Raw genomic sequence first — 16,095 nt, 5'->3', positions numbered from 1 at the left:
CAAAAGGAAGAAACTCTTCACTTAAAATGCCAAATAGAAAATTGTGGGGATGTGATTTAAATGAATGGGCAAGAACAGGAAAAGAATCAGAAATATTTCCATGTGGCTCTGACTCTGAATCAAATACATATATAGTAGACTGATGGCATTATGCAATATGTCAAATTTCACTAAAGATCGATGATATATCTTTTTGCTGGAGTGTTCTAACTAACTGCTAGAGTACTTTGACGTTAGATTGCACAGTTTTAAGTACCAGCTAAGCTTGACTGCCAGTTGCTAAATTGTTTGCTATGCCCTTTCTTAAAATATATATTGCCATGATATATATTTCAGAAGTACTGTCTTCCCAGCACTGCAAAGAACTTGAATCATTTTTGTGGAAGTGAATAAAATTTTCTTTTCCCCAAGAAGAGATGTGCTGTATTTGTTTTTTGCTTGTTTTTTGTTTGTTTGTTTTATTTATTTTTAAACACAAACAAAATAAACACAACATGAAGCAGTTCACATTCTCAAAGAAAATGTACCCATGGTAACAATGGCAATAAATTCAAGAAGACAGCAAAACCATTTAGGTCCCCTAAGCCTTTTCAGCATCTTTTGTTTGTCCTTCAGTATTTCTAGTATAAGATCTGAAATTGAGCTCTCTTTACCTTATTTCTCTTTAATCTGTAGCATTTGGACTTTAGAGTGTTTTTGGCATTAGAAAACTGAGGTTAAGTAATATTTTTATTCTTAAAACAAAGCCAAATCCAAAACACTTCAGGCAGTGTGTAAAATGTAAACTACAGAATGCAGTTTAAACTGAGGAACTGGTCCATTTTAAGAAAAAATAGAGCTGCTAATCAGTCCTGGGTCTTCTTTGTCATGTTTTTTGGCTCATAATGGGCCAGATGTTTTCAGTTGCCAACAGGTCTGGAAGTAGGCAAACCAGTCCAACAACTTTTCTAATATGAAACCTTAGTGTTTTAGTGGATGCAGTATAGCGTTTAGCATTATCTTGCTGAATATCATGTATATGAATTATACATCTGAAAAAGGTGTAATCTGGATGGGCGCATATGTTGTTCTAAAACTGTATATGGATTTTAGGATTGGTGGAGCCACCTACTCCCTTCTCTCAAAATAGATTACAATGTCATCTGCAAACACTATAATCCTATATTATATCCTATATTCCTGCCCAACCACATCTGTCAGGCTTTCCATCAGCAGTGCAAACATAAAGGAGCTCAGAGCAGATCCCTGATGTTGTCCCACCCCCACATTGAACCCATCTGTAATTTCTCCCGCACACCTAAACACTGACTTTTTCTTTTCTTGGTACCCTAATATGTGCTTTCTCTAGACCCACAAAAATACAATGAAGCTCCTTCTGACCTTCTCTATACTTCTGCATCAACACTTTAACAGCAAACATTGCATCTGATCAGTGAGGAGCAATATAAAGCCTACTGCAGCTCACTGATAATAACCTTTCTTCTTAACCCAGCTTTAACAGCTAGGTTTAACAGTATGCTTCTTCTCCATTCCACATCCCAAATGTGTTCTGTTGGTCTGAGGTCAGGACTTCGTGCCAGTCAAATTCATTCACACCAAATCTGCTCATCCATGTCTTTATGGACCTTGCAGGTCCATGTTTGAACAGGAAGGGGCTATCTTCAAACATTTTCTGCAAAGTTGGGAGAATGAAGTTGTCCAAAATGTCTTGGTTAGAGATACTGGCCTAAATTACTGGATTGGATATCGGAGAGAAATAAAAAATGTAATCTGATCCATTAAATATCACGAAAGCACCTCACAAAACTTGTGACATGGCGTAACTCGGCTCATAACCTTAGCACGTCGGAGCAGTATGGATCACGTGATAGAGCGGCTGTGGCGTGTGAGACCTGTCAGTGGTCTGGTTGAGCATTTGGAGCCTCGCTACCAACCCGGCATTTCATCTCCGACAAAGTTATCCCAGAGAGAAGTAAAGCAAGTGTGTAAGTTCATCTCTGAATGTTTGTAAAGCATTCCCACGTCAAGCTTAACAACCGATATATGGAGCGACTGCTTCTTCTCTCTCCCTCCCTCTCCTGCTGCTACTTCAATCATGAAACTGCTTAATGATCAGCTGATCTGCTTTTCTGTCGCGACTCCGTCTCTCTTGTTTGTTTATCGCCCACTTTGCACCAGAAAGAGGAAACCAGCGGATAAACAACAGCAGCATGTTTAACCTTGATAAGCTGTTGTTAGAATTTATTTAATATTACTTTCTACAGGGAGTGCAGAATTATTAGGCAAGTTGTATTTTTGAGGAATAATTTTATTATTGAACAACAACCATGTTCTCAATGAACCCAAAAAACTCATTAATATCAAAGCTGAATGTTTTTGGAAGTAGTTTTTAGTTTGTTTTTAGTTTTAGCTATTTTAGGGGGATATCTGTGTGTGCAGGTGGCTATTACTGTGCATAATTATTACGCAACTTAACAAAAAACAAATATATACCCATTTCAATTATTTATTTTTACCAGTGAAACCAATATAACATCTCCACATTCACAAATATACATTTCTGACATTCAAAAACAAATCAGCGACCAATATCGCCACCTTTCTTTGCAAGGACACTCAAAAGCCTGCCATCCATGGATTCTGTCAGTGTTTTGATCTGTTCACCATCAACATTGCGTGCAGCAGCAACCACAGCCTCCCAGACACTGTTCAGAGAGGTGTACTGTTTTCCCTCCTTGTAAATCTCACATTTGATGATGGACCACAGGTTCTCAATGGGGTTCAGATCAGGTGAACAAGGAGGCCATGTCATTAGTTTTTCTTCTTTTATACCCTTTCTTGCCAGCCACGCTGTGGAGTACTTGGACGCATGTGATGGAGCATTGTCCTGCATGAAATCATGTTTTTCTTGAAGGATGCAGACTTCTTCCTGTACCACTGCTTGAAGAAGGTGTCTTCCAGAAACTGGCAGTAGGACTGGGAGTTGAGCTTGACTCCATCCTCAACCCGAAAAGGCCCCACAAGCTCATCTTTGATGATACCAGCCCAAACCAGTACTCCACCTCCACCTTGCTGGCGTCTGAGTCGGACTGGAGCTCTCTGCCCTTTACCAATCCAGCCACGGGCCCATCCATCTGGCCCATCAAGACTCACTCTCATTTCATCAGTCCATAAAACCTTAGAAAAACCAGTCTTGAAATATTTCTTGGCCCAGTCTTGACGTTTCAGCTTGTGTGTCTTGTTCAGTGGTGGTCGTCTTTCAGCCTTTCTTACCTTGGCCATGTGTCTGAGTATTGCACACCTTGTGCTTTTGGGCACTCCAGTGATGTTGCAGCTCTGAAATATGGCCAAACTGGTGGCAAGTGGCATCTTGGCAGCTGCACGCTTGACTTTTCTCAGTTCATGGGCAGTTATTTTGCGCCTTGGTTTTTCCACACGCTTCTTGCGACCCTGTTGACTATTTTGAATGAAACGCTTGATTGTTCGATGATCACGCTTTAGAAGCTTTGCAATTTTGAGACTGCTGCATCCCTCTGCAAGATATCTCACTATTTTTGACTTTTCTGAGCCTGTCAAGTCCTTCTTTTGACCCATTTTGCCAAAGGAAAGGAAGTTGCCTAATAATTATGCACACCTGATATAGGGTGTTGATGTCATTAGACCACACCCCTTCTCATTACAGAGATGCACATCACCTAATATGCTTAATTGGTAGTAGGCTTTCGAGCCTATACAGCTTGGAGTAAGACAACATGCATGAAGAGGATGATGTGGACAAAATACTCATTTGCCTAATAATTCTGCACTCCCTGTAGAGTTCCTTTTACTGGACCTAAGGGCCTGAGCCAGGGCTGGACTTGTAATCTGACATACTAGGCATTTGCTCTTCTGGACAGAGATCACAGGTGTTGTTCCTTGGATCAGTTGGAGCCACTGGAACCACTGTTGCCTTCATCCTCCACATCTTCTCGAGCTCTTCTCTGCGTATGGTACTTCTCCAGGTTCTCGTGTTCCTTCTTCCTGATGTTGCGGTCATTCGGTATAGCTACATCTATCATTACGGCCGTCTTCCTCTGCTTGTCCACCACTACTATGGTCAGTTGGTTAGCCATCACCAGTTTTTCCATCTGTATCTGGAAGTCCCACAGGATCTTAGCATCAGTGGATGTGAATATGTGAATGAGCCATGTTGTATAAAACCATTGAGTGCTCTGGGAGAGTAGAAAAAGCCTGTGAGCCTGCAGAAGCCTGCAAGCTTGAAGGCCCTGTGCAGTATCTTGTCTGTTTCCAGGACTGCACTCTTCTACACAGAGATCTTGGATATTGGTCCCTGGATCTGCTGGAACCACTCGCCCAGTTTGAAAGTCCAATTATCACCTGAACCACTGTTGCCCTCCACCCTAGAGCTCCTCACTCAGCCCTTGTTATTTCACAAGCATCTCGTGTTCCTTTTCCTCATGTTGCCATCACTACATGTTGCTACACTATAGCCTTCTTCCTCTGGTCATCCACCATCACCATTCGTCCATTTGTAAAAGTCCCACAGGATGTTAGCTCGATCATTCTCAACTGCCCTAGGGAACGGGACTTCCGGGCCATGTTCTGTACAGATAATCCTGTGCCGAATGTGTTTCACTAAAGGATAATAAGTGAATGTCCACAATTTAAACTTTAATTGCAGGGGATTATACTAAAGCAATTTAGCAAATAGTAATAATGACAAAACAATAACCAAATCACTTAATCTATACTTATATAACTTACCTACTCTGAGCTAATGCTGATTTTGTTCTTATCTTTGGTGAAGAGAGGTTGGAGAGAGAATGAGCACAACCAGACCTAAAGTTGCACTTATCCCTTTGTTTCCAAGTAGATGATCATCTCCAAACAGCTGGCCATCCAGTGGAAGTATAATGTAAACCAAAATCCTTGTGAATTAACCACATAACATGGAAAAAATGAGATGTAGATGGAAAGACAAAAATTACAAGATCAATTCACAGGTTCACAGATTGTGCTGCTGTTTTCACACTCGCATCCCTGCTGGAATTTTAACTTGAACCTCTTAGATCCAATCTTCTGAACTGCTCATCTCACAGAAGACAAAAAGGAAAGAACCCAAATCTCTATTACAGCCCACTTTTCTCCCCCCTCTCATGCTAGCCATCACATCTTCATATTTTGGTCATTCAGTCAAGCTGTTTACGTCTAATCATCCAGTGTCCACCCACACCCTATCTATCAGTCTCTGTTTATCCAACTTTAACACAAAGTTTAACCTTTAAAACCACTTTATTACATATTCTTTGTTATTTCTAGTATAGAGAGTTCACATCACATTTAAATATTCAGTCACAGATGGATATAATTTATTCTGTTTCATTCAGTTTATGTAATTCAGATTTGTTTTTAGCACATTTTCACATGAACATTTATTGTAACATAATTCCTTTATAATTCAAATACAGAAGATAATACTTTCTTTTCATAATGTTTGTCAATCAACGTTTATTTATTTTTAAAATTTATTTTAGTCAACTTCTTTTATAAAATCATACATTTTGTGAGTCAGACATTCACTGAAAATAGTGGCTCCAGTGTGTCATGTTGACGCATCCTGCACCAAACACACATACATACATACACACACTCACACACACACACACACACACACACACACACCAAGGTCAGACTCTGTACAGGCTCTCAGTGAGGCCAGTTATTAGAATCACATTTATTGATTTATTATACTAGTTAACTTAAACATTTTTATTTTTATTTATTTTATTTTGATTCAACATGCCAGTATTGACCAATTGAACATATTTACATTTGCTGTGTTACAGTTTGATCAGTTTTAAGCGATTGTAGTAGTAAAACCTCATATAAATCCTGGTTCTGTGTTTAACAATTATTGTTCTGATTCAGGATTTTGTGTGACAACACAGTTATTGTCTTCCTGCATTCCTGGCTCATGTGCACACACGCACAATCACAGACACAATACTGAGCCATTAGAACATTTTCACTACTCAAACAACATTTCACATTTATATATAGATCTAACTAATTTTGATTTATCTTTGAGTAAGAATCCAAATGCCTTATTATTAGGACATACAGAAAAGCTCTGTTTTTGCACTTGGATCATTTTCAGTCACATAAGGCTGGATTTTAAGTAGGGGTGCAACGATACACAAAATTCACGGTTCGGTTCGGTTCGATACTTTGGTGTCACGGTTCGATATTTTTTCGATACAAAAAAATGTTCATGCATTTTTAATTTGTCATTTATTAAAATTATAAATATATATTTTAACTCAAAAGTACAGTTTTTAAATTTAACCCTAACCCTTGTGCGTGTTTTTTATTTTGACAGCGAATGCGCACCTGTGGACCACTTATGTGCAGCCCTGGTTATTTAGCTCATCATATTGCAGCCACAGAAATTCTTTTGTCCATGAAACCATAAAGCTGCACTTTCTTTTTGCCTTATAGTCTGATTTGTCATAACTTTTCCGTTTTGTGGTAAGCTTTTCTTTGGCTGTCACTTCTTCACCCTGACCTGTCTTATTTGGCTCAGCAGAACTGAAATGCTTTTACACGCTCACTCACATAAGCTCAGCGATTCTCTGCGCGATCAACCTCTCACATGTTTAAGCTTGCTGCGGGAGATTTCACTTGTCATGTTTGCATAGTAAGCTAACGATTAATAAGACGATGTCAGAGGAATTGGTGCACAAATTATCATCACTCACAGATCAGTGCTGTCGCTCTCTATACACAGTTCCACGATTGCAAAGTGAAAGCAAAAAAACAAGCGCAAATTCAAACGCGACTTCAATATGTCACATATTGACAGTGGCTCACCGATGCCAATGACATAATTACCCAGCTACATTTCTGAAAGAATGCAAAAGCACTGACATATATTTTTCCTACAATAGCCCGACGGGCAGGGAAGAGATAGATTTTGGTAGCCCGACTGAAAAAATCGCTAGCTCCGGGACGTCGGGCTAGCGATATTGCAAGCCCTGTATCTGATTGAGGAATCACTCATCTTTGGAAAAGAGAGTTTATTACAGAGAAATGTCTCTTTCCAAAATAAAAGCTATACTATCCGCTTCTTCTGGGCTATATTCTCAGCAGCATAAGGAGAATCATGTGCTAACAGCTGTCTAAATGACTCGGCTAAAGTTAGTGGCATGCTTGTTGTTTTTGTCTTTGCACTAGGATGATGTCGGCGTAAATGTGCAGTCATATTCGTTGTGTTCCCACTAGTGCTTTCAGGTTAATCTCGTTGAAATGACCTTAACGCCACAACACGGCAAATCTCCGTTAACGAGCTACCGCCGATCGCTCCGTGCATGGGGCTAGACGGCCAACACGTTAACGAGCTAACTGCGCTAACACACTAGTTCACACCAATGTAATTGAGCATTGCATGGCACATCCAACATACTGTTTTACTTTAGTCCATGACTCGCTTACCTTCAGGGTCATACGTCACATGAAAACCAAAATAATTCCAAACGCCAGATCTGAATGAGGGTGGGGGAGGTGCCCTGCGCTCTTCCTTCTGACTATGCTGTCTGTGTTGAGCGCTCAGTGGATCTGCGCTCAACAGTGCAGCCTAGGCGGAGTAGTCGAACACAGATTCACTGAGCGCTCAACACAGACAGCATCGTCAGAAGGAAAATTGATAAAATAAATTACAAATGTTGTATTGTTCGATACATATGCGTACCGAACCGAAAGCACTGTATCGAACGGTTCAATATCGATACGAATATCGTTGCACCCCTAATTTTAAGATCTATATCACAGCTAACGGAGTACCCTCCGTTAGCTGTGATATAGAGGTAGCCGGGCGTTGGGTGGGGATGGCTTCAGTCTCTTTTTGCCCTACGTAACACGGCAATATATATAGACACAGCTGCTATACAGCAATGTGAAAATACATAGTAACATATTTAAAGGCGCATGTGTGACCTCTGTGTAGTGTCTTCTCTGGTCTGCATTCACAACAAAAAGGCAATGGTTAGAATGCTCTCTTTTTAATGTCGTGGGCAATCAGCACAAAATCTCGCAGGAATCCTCCATTATTCTCAGGATTACATTTCCACTTGCAGTGTGATCGTATAGTGGTAAATTTATACAACCAAAATAGAAAAACTTCAACACCATTAACATTGCATGTTAAATTTCCCAAATGAAAGGAATATAGAAATATATTTTAAAGCTGTACATGAAACAATGTAAATTCTCTAAACAGTGTGGCACAGTCACATACCTGCATTCACAACAAAAAGGCAATGGTTAGAATGCTCTCTTTTTAACGTCGTGGGCAATCAGCACAAAATCTAAACGGGAAAGCAACAACAGAGTTAGCTAACTATGCTCCCATTTTGTTTCCTCTCCTCACAATAAAGAAATCTCACATAAACGTGCACTCAGTTCAACATAAAGACTGGAGAAATGACCCGCAACAAATGATGTATAAACAACAAAAATAATCGGGTCAGACTGTATTACTTTAACAGCCTGCGATATGATTTTTCCTCCCCACGACATTTGCGCATTCCTTACCTCGCAGGAATCCTCCATTATTCTGAGGATTACCCAGAATCCCTTGCCCTTTGTGAATATTGCAGGGTGACTTTTTCGACAGTAGGTGGCGCCAATGTCCCATTTAGCGGGATTTAACTTCGACTCTATTTAACTATGTTACACACACACCCCTTAAATCCTGCTAAATTGGGGCATGACAACAGAAAAACAGAAACTTCCAATGCATAAAACATAACAGTGTGACCGTGGGAGCACATTATAGTTCAAGTCAGTTAAAAAAACTTTCCATATGGAATAAGGCAAGCAAGAGAGCGGCCAATTCCCCTGCCAACCCAGATATGAAAGATGCCGTATACACCTCCCATGATGTGAACATTGCTCCACGCAGGTATTACCCAAAACGTTCTGAGTAACAGCACATTTACAAAACGGCTAGTAATCTATCCTGAAAACATATTTCGCACAAATGAAAACAAGGAGTCAACTGTCGACACTGAATCATCAACCTGTTGTTCATTGATCTCACAAATGAGACGTGTTGGAGGTTTCACAGGTCTACCTGATCTAGTACAAAGAGGTGGTGGCTGTGTACGCACTACACGGTCCTCTGTACTCAGTCGTGTGTCAGTCACAAGATCAGGGGAAAGGACATGTGGAGCATCTTCCGCCAGAAGCTGCGAGGAGGCACTCCGGGACACAACAGATTCAATAGAGGGGGCAGGGGAGGGCAACTGGGAAACCAACGGGTCACACCCAGCAGGCGGGGCCACAGTCGATTCTGCCTCAGAGGTTGGGACGCTGAAAGCCGCACCAAGAGAACAACCAGGTTGACCAACTGCAGAGTCCCTGTCACTTGCTTGGTCCATCTGCATGAGCCAGCGAACCGTCTTCGTCTCACCATCCTGCACATCACCTGGAAGTTCTGGTTCACCTTGTCCACTATCCGCAACAGAGGGGCAGGTTGACACTGGTATGCACTCGTTTCCTGCAGGAATGAAACTCACAGGAAGTAGTAGGTTTCGGTGAACAACTTTTTCCCTGAGAGTCACAGGGTCTCTGATGTGGTACACATTGATGTCAGGTTTCACAGACGCCACCTCAAAAACTGTGGATTCCCATTTGTCAGCGATCTTCCTCTTTCCTCTCTCACCACGATTAGCAAGCAAGACTCTGTCACCGACTGAGAGGGGCGCACCCTTAGCCTTGCGGTCATAATTCTTCACCTGGCGAGCCTGGGCAGTACGGCTGTTCTGCCTGGCAATGCGGGCAGCCTCAGACAGGTCACGCTTCAAATGGGCGACAAATTCACCGTGGTCAACAACGGCACCATCAGGGAGAACATGCTGGAAAACAACATCAACAGGCAGACGAGGAATTCTCCCAAATACGAGAAAAAAAGGTGCGAAACCTGTTGTTTCATGTTCAGTGCAATTGTAGCAGAACGTCAACATCTGAAGCATTTGCGGCCACCTGGCTTTGGATTGAGGGGGCAAAGCCCGTATCATGTTTCCCAAGGTCCTGTTGTATCGCTCGACAATACCATTCCCCATTGGGTGGTAAGGAGTGGTGTGTGATTTCTGGATGCCAGCCATGTCCAGGAGCTCCTTAATGAGTTGACTCTCAAAGTTGGCTCCTTGATCAGAGTGTATACGTCTGGGAAAGCCGTACACACAGAAAAAGTCATTCCACAGGCGGCGAGCAACCTGCTTGGCAGACTGATTCTTACAAGGGAATGCATGCGCTAATTTGGAAAAATGGTCTGTGACAACCAAAACATCAACGCACTTCTTGTCAGTCTGTTCAGCAGTCCAGAAGTCGATGCAGACTAGCTCCATCGGTTCAGTGGTACAAATGCTCTCCAGTGTGGCACGGTCATTCGGCTCTGGGGTTTTCCCAACCACACAACGAAAACAGCCTTTCACATGATTGATGATGTCACGCTCCATCCCTGTCCAAAAGAATCTCTGCCTTGCAAGAGACAGGGTGCGGACTTGGCCCTGATGACCCGCCGTATCATGGATGCCTCGGAGAACTTCAGTCTTCAGAGTGTCTGGGACAACAAACTGGTAAATCGTCATGTTCATGTTCCTGTCTTTCTTCACCTTATACAACATACCATCTTTAATCAAGAGCCTGGACCAATGTCTGAGTAATTTCATCACACCACGGGACTCGCCAGCACGTTCACGCCTGGTGGGCCTCTTGTGACGCCGGACATAAAAGGAAACTCTGCCCAAAACCTCATCTTGTTCCTGCAGGTTAGCGAGTTCACTTCTTGGCGTACAGGCTGGACGGGCAATAGTTGGAACCTGAGGGATATCAGATCCCACACCTCTCACATGGCTGATACCACCAGTGTCATGTGCAGCCAACACAGCAGAAACATCCTGTGACGAGAGAGAACCTTGAGGGTTAGCTAGGATAGTTGTAGCTCCTTCCTCAGACTGATCCACAACCAACTGGCAGTTTGCAGCACACCGAAACATATCCTGCACAGTCCCATCCACCAGACCGTGCATTTGGTTCAATAGGGCAGCATAAGGTTCAGTGACTAGCCTGTGGCCTATGCACGACTGGACAAATGGCTCTCTACTCAATGCATCCGCGACAACATTTTTGGTGCCAGGGACATACTGTATGTTCAAAACTGTATGCTGCAAGCTTTGAAACCCATCGTTGCTCACATGCATCTAACCTAGGCTTGGTTAAGATGTATGTCAGCGGGTTATTGTCCGTCCACACTGTGAAGTGGCTCCCTTTCAGCCAATGGCTAAACTTGTCACAGACTGCCCATTTCAGAGCAAGAAACTCCAAACGATGCGCTGGATAGTTTAGCTGAGAGTGTGACAGGGTCTTACTGGCGAATGCCACTGGTCTGGCGATGCTACCATCAGGGGGCAACTGTGAGAGGATGGCTCCGAGGCCGTCAAAGGAAGCATCAACTGCAAGGAGAAAGGGCGCAGTAAAATCTGGATGGGCTAATGTGACACTATGCACAAGTTCATGTTTTAGGGCCTTGAATGCTTCCCTGCACTCATCAGTCCAGTCAGCCGGAGACAGCTTCACATGGCCCCTTTTAAATTTAGGCTTACGGCCTCTACCTCTCTTGCGTAGCGCAGCTGGTTCAGCCACAAGATCAAACAGTGGCTTAGCTTTTGCAGAGCACCGCTCGATAAAATGATGGTAGTAGAGAACCATCCCCAGGAAGGATCTGATTTTCCTTGCACATGGTGTCACCCCGTCAGACTCCATCAGGTCTGCTTCCTCCACATTGTCTATAGCCTGCACTTTACTTGGGTCTGTTTTCACACCCTCACCACATATGATGTGTCCCAGGAACTTCACAGACCGCTGAAGAAAGTGGCATTTCTTTGGTGCGAGCTTCAGGTTGTTGGCAGAAAGTCGTGAGAAAACCATCTGCAGACGTTCAAGAGCCACCTGTTCGGATGGGGCATAGACCATAAGGTCATCCAGATAACACAACAAACTTGTGAAGTTCTCATCACCAAAAATGGACATCATCATTCGCATAAAAGTAGCAGGACTATTTGTCAGGCCTTGAGGCATCCTGTTATATTCATGAAGGCCAAATGGGGAGGAGAATGCCGTGTATTTTTTGTCGTCCTCGTGGAGTCTGACATTGTAAAACCCCGATGTGAGATCCATAGTAGAAAAAAAAAACATTCCCACCAAGTGCTGCGAGGGCGTCTGACTGATGAGGCAATGGATGTGCATCTTTAACTGTTCTTGCATTTAACCATCTGAAGTCATTGCATATGCGCAGGTCACCATTTGGCTTAACAACTAAGACAAGGGGGGATGAGAATTCACTCTGGGACTTACGGATTATCCCTGACTCCTCCATCTCATCTAGGGCAGTGCGAAGCTTCTCGTAATGGCATGGTGGGACCCGTCTGTATGGCAGTCTGAAGGGCTTGTCATCCACCAGGCGGATTCTGTGGACAAAGTCAGCAGCCTCACCGCAGTCCATTTTGTGCCTTGAAAAGATGGACTCATACTGCTCAATGAGTCGCAGCAGCCTATCTCTCCATTCTGGGGAAACTTCACAGGACGAGAGGTCCAGGTCCTGCAGGCCCAAATCACACAAGCGCTGTGACATCTCCGCTTCTGATCTCGGTGCGGGCGACGAGTTCTGTGTGTATTGTGTACTGGATCGAATTTGAACAGGTTCAGGTAAGTCCTGCACAGAAAGACAGGGGGACACATCAGCAACCTTAGCATTTCTCCTGAGAGTGAGGGGCTTGTCGGAGGGATTCACCACTTTAACAGGGACCCAACCATCCCCAAACAAGGAAGTGACAACTCGTCCCACTAGGATCTGTGCAGGTTTGGATCGAGACTGAGTGGGTTCAATAATGACAGCACTTCCCACCGCTGAGGCATCAGGAGCAGGCAGCTTAGCCCACACTAAATGTTCAGACAAGGGCTGCAAGGTGACGCGTCTCTTAAGCTTTGCAGTGCCAAAACTTGGAGGCATTGCTCTGCCACCACAGTCATCAGAATAGGACAGCAAAGTTGCCAAATGAGGAAAAGCATCATCCTGGGTACCAACAGTCATTTTTAACTGTGAAATAAGCCACTTTATCGCATTGCTGCCCAGAATCATGTCATCAGCCTGGCCCGGAACCACCAGAACAGGAATCACCACCTTAAAGCCATATATTGACACTGTAAGATCATACATAGCAGAAGGCGTAACGAGGTGACCCCCACAACCAACAATGACAACGTCTTCAGCTGAACGTCTCTCAATATCAGGTATCGATTGTGAAAGTTTCTCATCAACTGTCTCACTTATGGTGCACGCCATAGAGCCACTGTCCACTAATGCTTTAAGAACTTGTCCACCACTAGTAGTCACTGCAGAGTAGAATAAACTGTCAGTGTTTGAGAGCCTATGCAAGCCCTGTGCAATCAGTGTTTTATTTGGCGGGACAATGCCACTGTAAGTAGAATACAAAGTGTCATAATCATTAATATCAGTCACATCCAAGATGGGAGGCTTACTTGCTGGATCTGCGCTGTCCTCCCCTCCACGCAGATCGTTCAGTTTCCCTGATGACCACTGGAAGGAGTACACTTGCCCTCTGGGCAGTTACGTCTCGAATGACCAGGTAGGTGACACAGGAAGCACAATCTGTTTTCCCGACAGTGCGTGAGTGTGGAGTGGGAGCTATCTCTGCAGATGGAACATGGTGTGTTATCTAAGCCCGGTATTCTCGGCAGTCGGGCACTCTGTCGCCTGGCATTAGCTCGAGCATAGCCTGGGCCTTGAAGCAGCACCTTCTCTAGCATGCTGATCAACCTCTCAATAGCAGAGCCATCCTGACTCACAGCTGGCCTCTGCTCATGGTCAGCCAAACAAGGAGTACCATTTGTGCTAACCTCTGCCTTATTCACATAGACACAGTTACCCGTCTGTGGAGGAGACTGAAACCCCTTACCCAGGTGATACTCATCCAGTACCTCTTGAACTTCACGAGCTGACCATTTATCACATGTTTTGGTTCTAAAAATAAGAGCCAAGTCTCTGCAGGGGCAGTGTCTGATGAACATGCGTGCAACCTCCACACCAGAGTTCTCAAAAGATTTCCCCTGCTCCTTAAGACAGTTGCCAACAACATCAGCAGCCTTGTTCAGCCTCAGCCAGTACTCATATGGATCCTCTCGGTCCTTCGCCAGGGTGGAATAAAAGTCAGCCAGGGGCACAGACGAGCACTGGGTGGAACTAAAATGTTTGTGCAGAAGTCTGTAGATAGCTTGTGGATTATGCTGGACATCAATTCCACCATTCCTCACACCAAATTTCACAACATCTTTTGCCCTGCCTCTCAGATGCATCAAAATCTCCTCAGCTTGGTTTTCTGGAAGAATGGCACTCTTCTTTATGTAACTCTGCATGGCTTCCTGCCACTCATCAACAATGAGTCTGAACTCTCCCCCCGAAACACAGGTGGGTCTTTAACCTGTCGTGGAGCCACCAGCTGGACTTGAGAGAGATCTAGTGAGCGGCTGGAGGGGAGATCTGTTGTTTCATGCGCCACCTCAGGACATGTATATGTAGCAGATGCAGGGCTCGAAGTGTGTGGCGTAGTCAGGTGTGACAGAATGCTATCAGCCAGGCGTTGCCCAATTTGCTGCACAATGTCGCTCATTTGGTCGACTAGACTCACATCAGTTACTGGGGGGTCTGAGGTAGATGACTTAGTGCACTGTACTGACTGCGACTCAGCCACCAGCTCACAAGAACTATCTGCAGCTCTATGCCCCACCCGACAGTCACCCAGTGAAAAAGGAACAGTTGTGAACCCTCTGCCCCTACCCACAACAAGGGGAGTCACATTTGGGGTGTCATCAGAGTCACTTAGATCCATATCTAGCAGAATATTAATAGAGCTAAGGTGGACTTAATACAATATGGCAATATACAAAGCCAATATAAAAGTATGTCCAACAGTCCCCAAAGTTTGATTCCGTTACCCAACAGACTAAACAATAAGGAAGCTGATGCTCCACGATGATGCTGCGACGAGAAGACACCAGCCCGATTCAGCAGCGTCACGAACGAGTCACGGCACCAATGTGACCTCTGTGTAGTGTCTTCTCTGGTCTGCATTCACAACAAAAAGGCAATGCTCTCTTTTTAATGTCGTGGGCAATCAGCACAAAATCTCGCAGGAATCCTCCATTATTCTCAGGATTACATTTCCACTTGCAGTGTGATCGTATAGTGGTAAATTTATACAACCAAAATAGAAAAACTTCAACACCATTAACATTGCATGTTAAATTTCCCAAATGAAAGGAATATAGAAATATATTTTAAAGCTGTACATGAAACAATGTAAATTCTCTAAACAGTGTGGCACAGTCACATACCTGCATTCACAACAAAAAGGCAATGGTTAGAATGCTCTCTTTTTAACGTCGTGGGCAATCAGCACAAAATCTAAACGGGAAAGCAACAACAGAGTTAGCTAACTATGCTCCCATTTTGTTTCCTCTCCTCCCAATAAAGAAATCTCACATAAACGTGCACTCAGTTCAACATAAAGACTGGAGAAATGACCCGCAACAAATGATGTATAAACAACAAAAATAATCGGGTCAGACTGTATTACTTTAACAGCCTGCGATATGATTTTTCCTCCCCACGACATTTGCGCATTCCTTACCTCGCAGGAATCCTCCATTATTCTGAGGATTACCCAGAATCCCTTGCCCTTTGTGAATATTGCAGGGTGACTTTTTCGACAGTAGGTGGCGCCAATGTCCCATTTAGCGGGATTTAACTTCAACTCTATTTAACTATGTTACACATGTAATGATTACGATAATAAAAAAAAGACAGAAGGAAATCATAATTATAATGTATATAATATAATTATTATAATAGTTTTTAGGCACTGCTTAATGCAATTAGAAATTAGTTATTGTAAAAATTCCCAGTGTGCATCTGTTATGTTAGAATTTGTGTCAGCCTCCTGGAGCGGAGGTTTATAA

At 43.5% G+C, this 16,095-nt stretch overlaps 1 protein-coding gene across 2 annotated transcripts; it reads right to left on the bottom strand.

The window, feature by feature from the left end:
* Positions 1 to 8,406: 8,406 nt before the first annotated feature.
* On the bottom strand, positions 8,407 to 15,924 carry LOC120716597. 2 transcript variants are annotated; one of them, XM_040004134.1, is made up of 2 exons: positions 15,472 to 15,924; positions 8,407 to 15,202 (listed from the first exon to the last, which is right to left on the bottom strand). In XM_040004134.1, the coding sequence occupies exon 2, from the start codon at positions 11,259 to 11,261 to the stop codon at positions 9,012 to 9,014; it is 2,250 nt and encodes a 749-aa protein (XP_039860068.1). In that variant the 5' UTR covers positions 11,262 to 15,202; positions 15,472 to 15,924; the 3' UTR covers positions 8,407 to 9,011. The 2 variants fall into 2 exon arrangements, with proteins under 2 accessions (XP_039860068.1, XP_039860069.1); XM_040004135.1 differs by having other exon boundaries at positions 15,768 to 15,924.
* Positions 15,925 to 16,095: the final 171 nt, after the last annotated feature.

Source organism: Simochromis diagramma, unplaced genomic scaffold (genome assembly GCF_900408965.1).
Source record: "Simochromis diagramma unplaced genomic scaffold, fSimDia1.1 OVJJ01000565.1, whole genome shotgun sequence".
Taxonomy (NCBI): domain Eukaryota; kingdom Metazoa; phylum Chordata; class Actinopteri; order Cichliformes; family Cichlidae; genus Simochromis; species Simochromis diagramma.
Note: the sequence above shows the minus strand (reverse complement) of the source record. Positions and strands in the feature narration are given on the sequence as shown.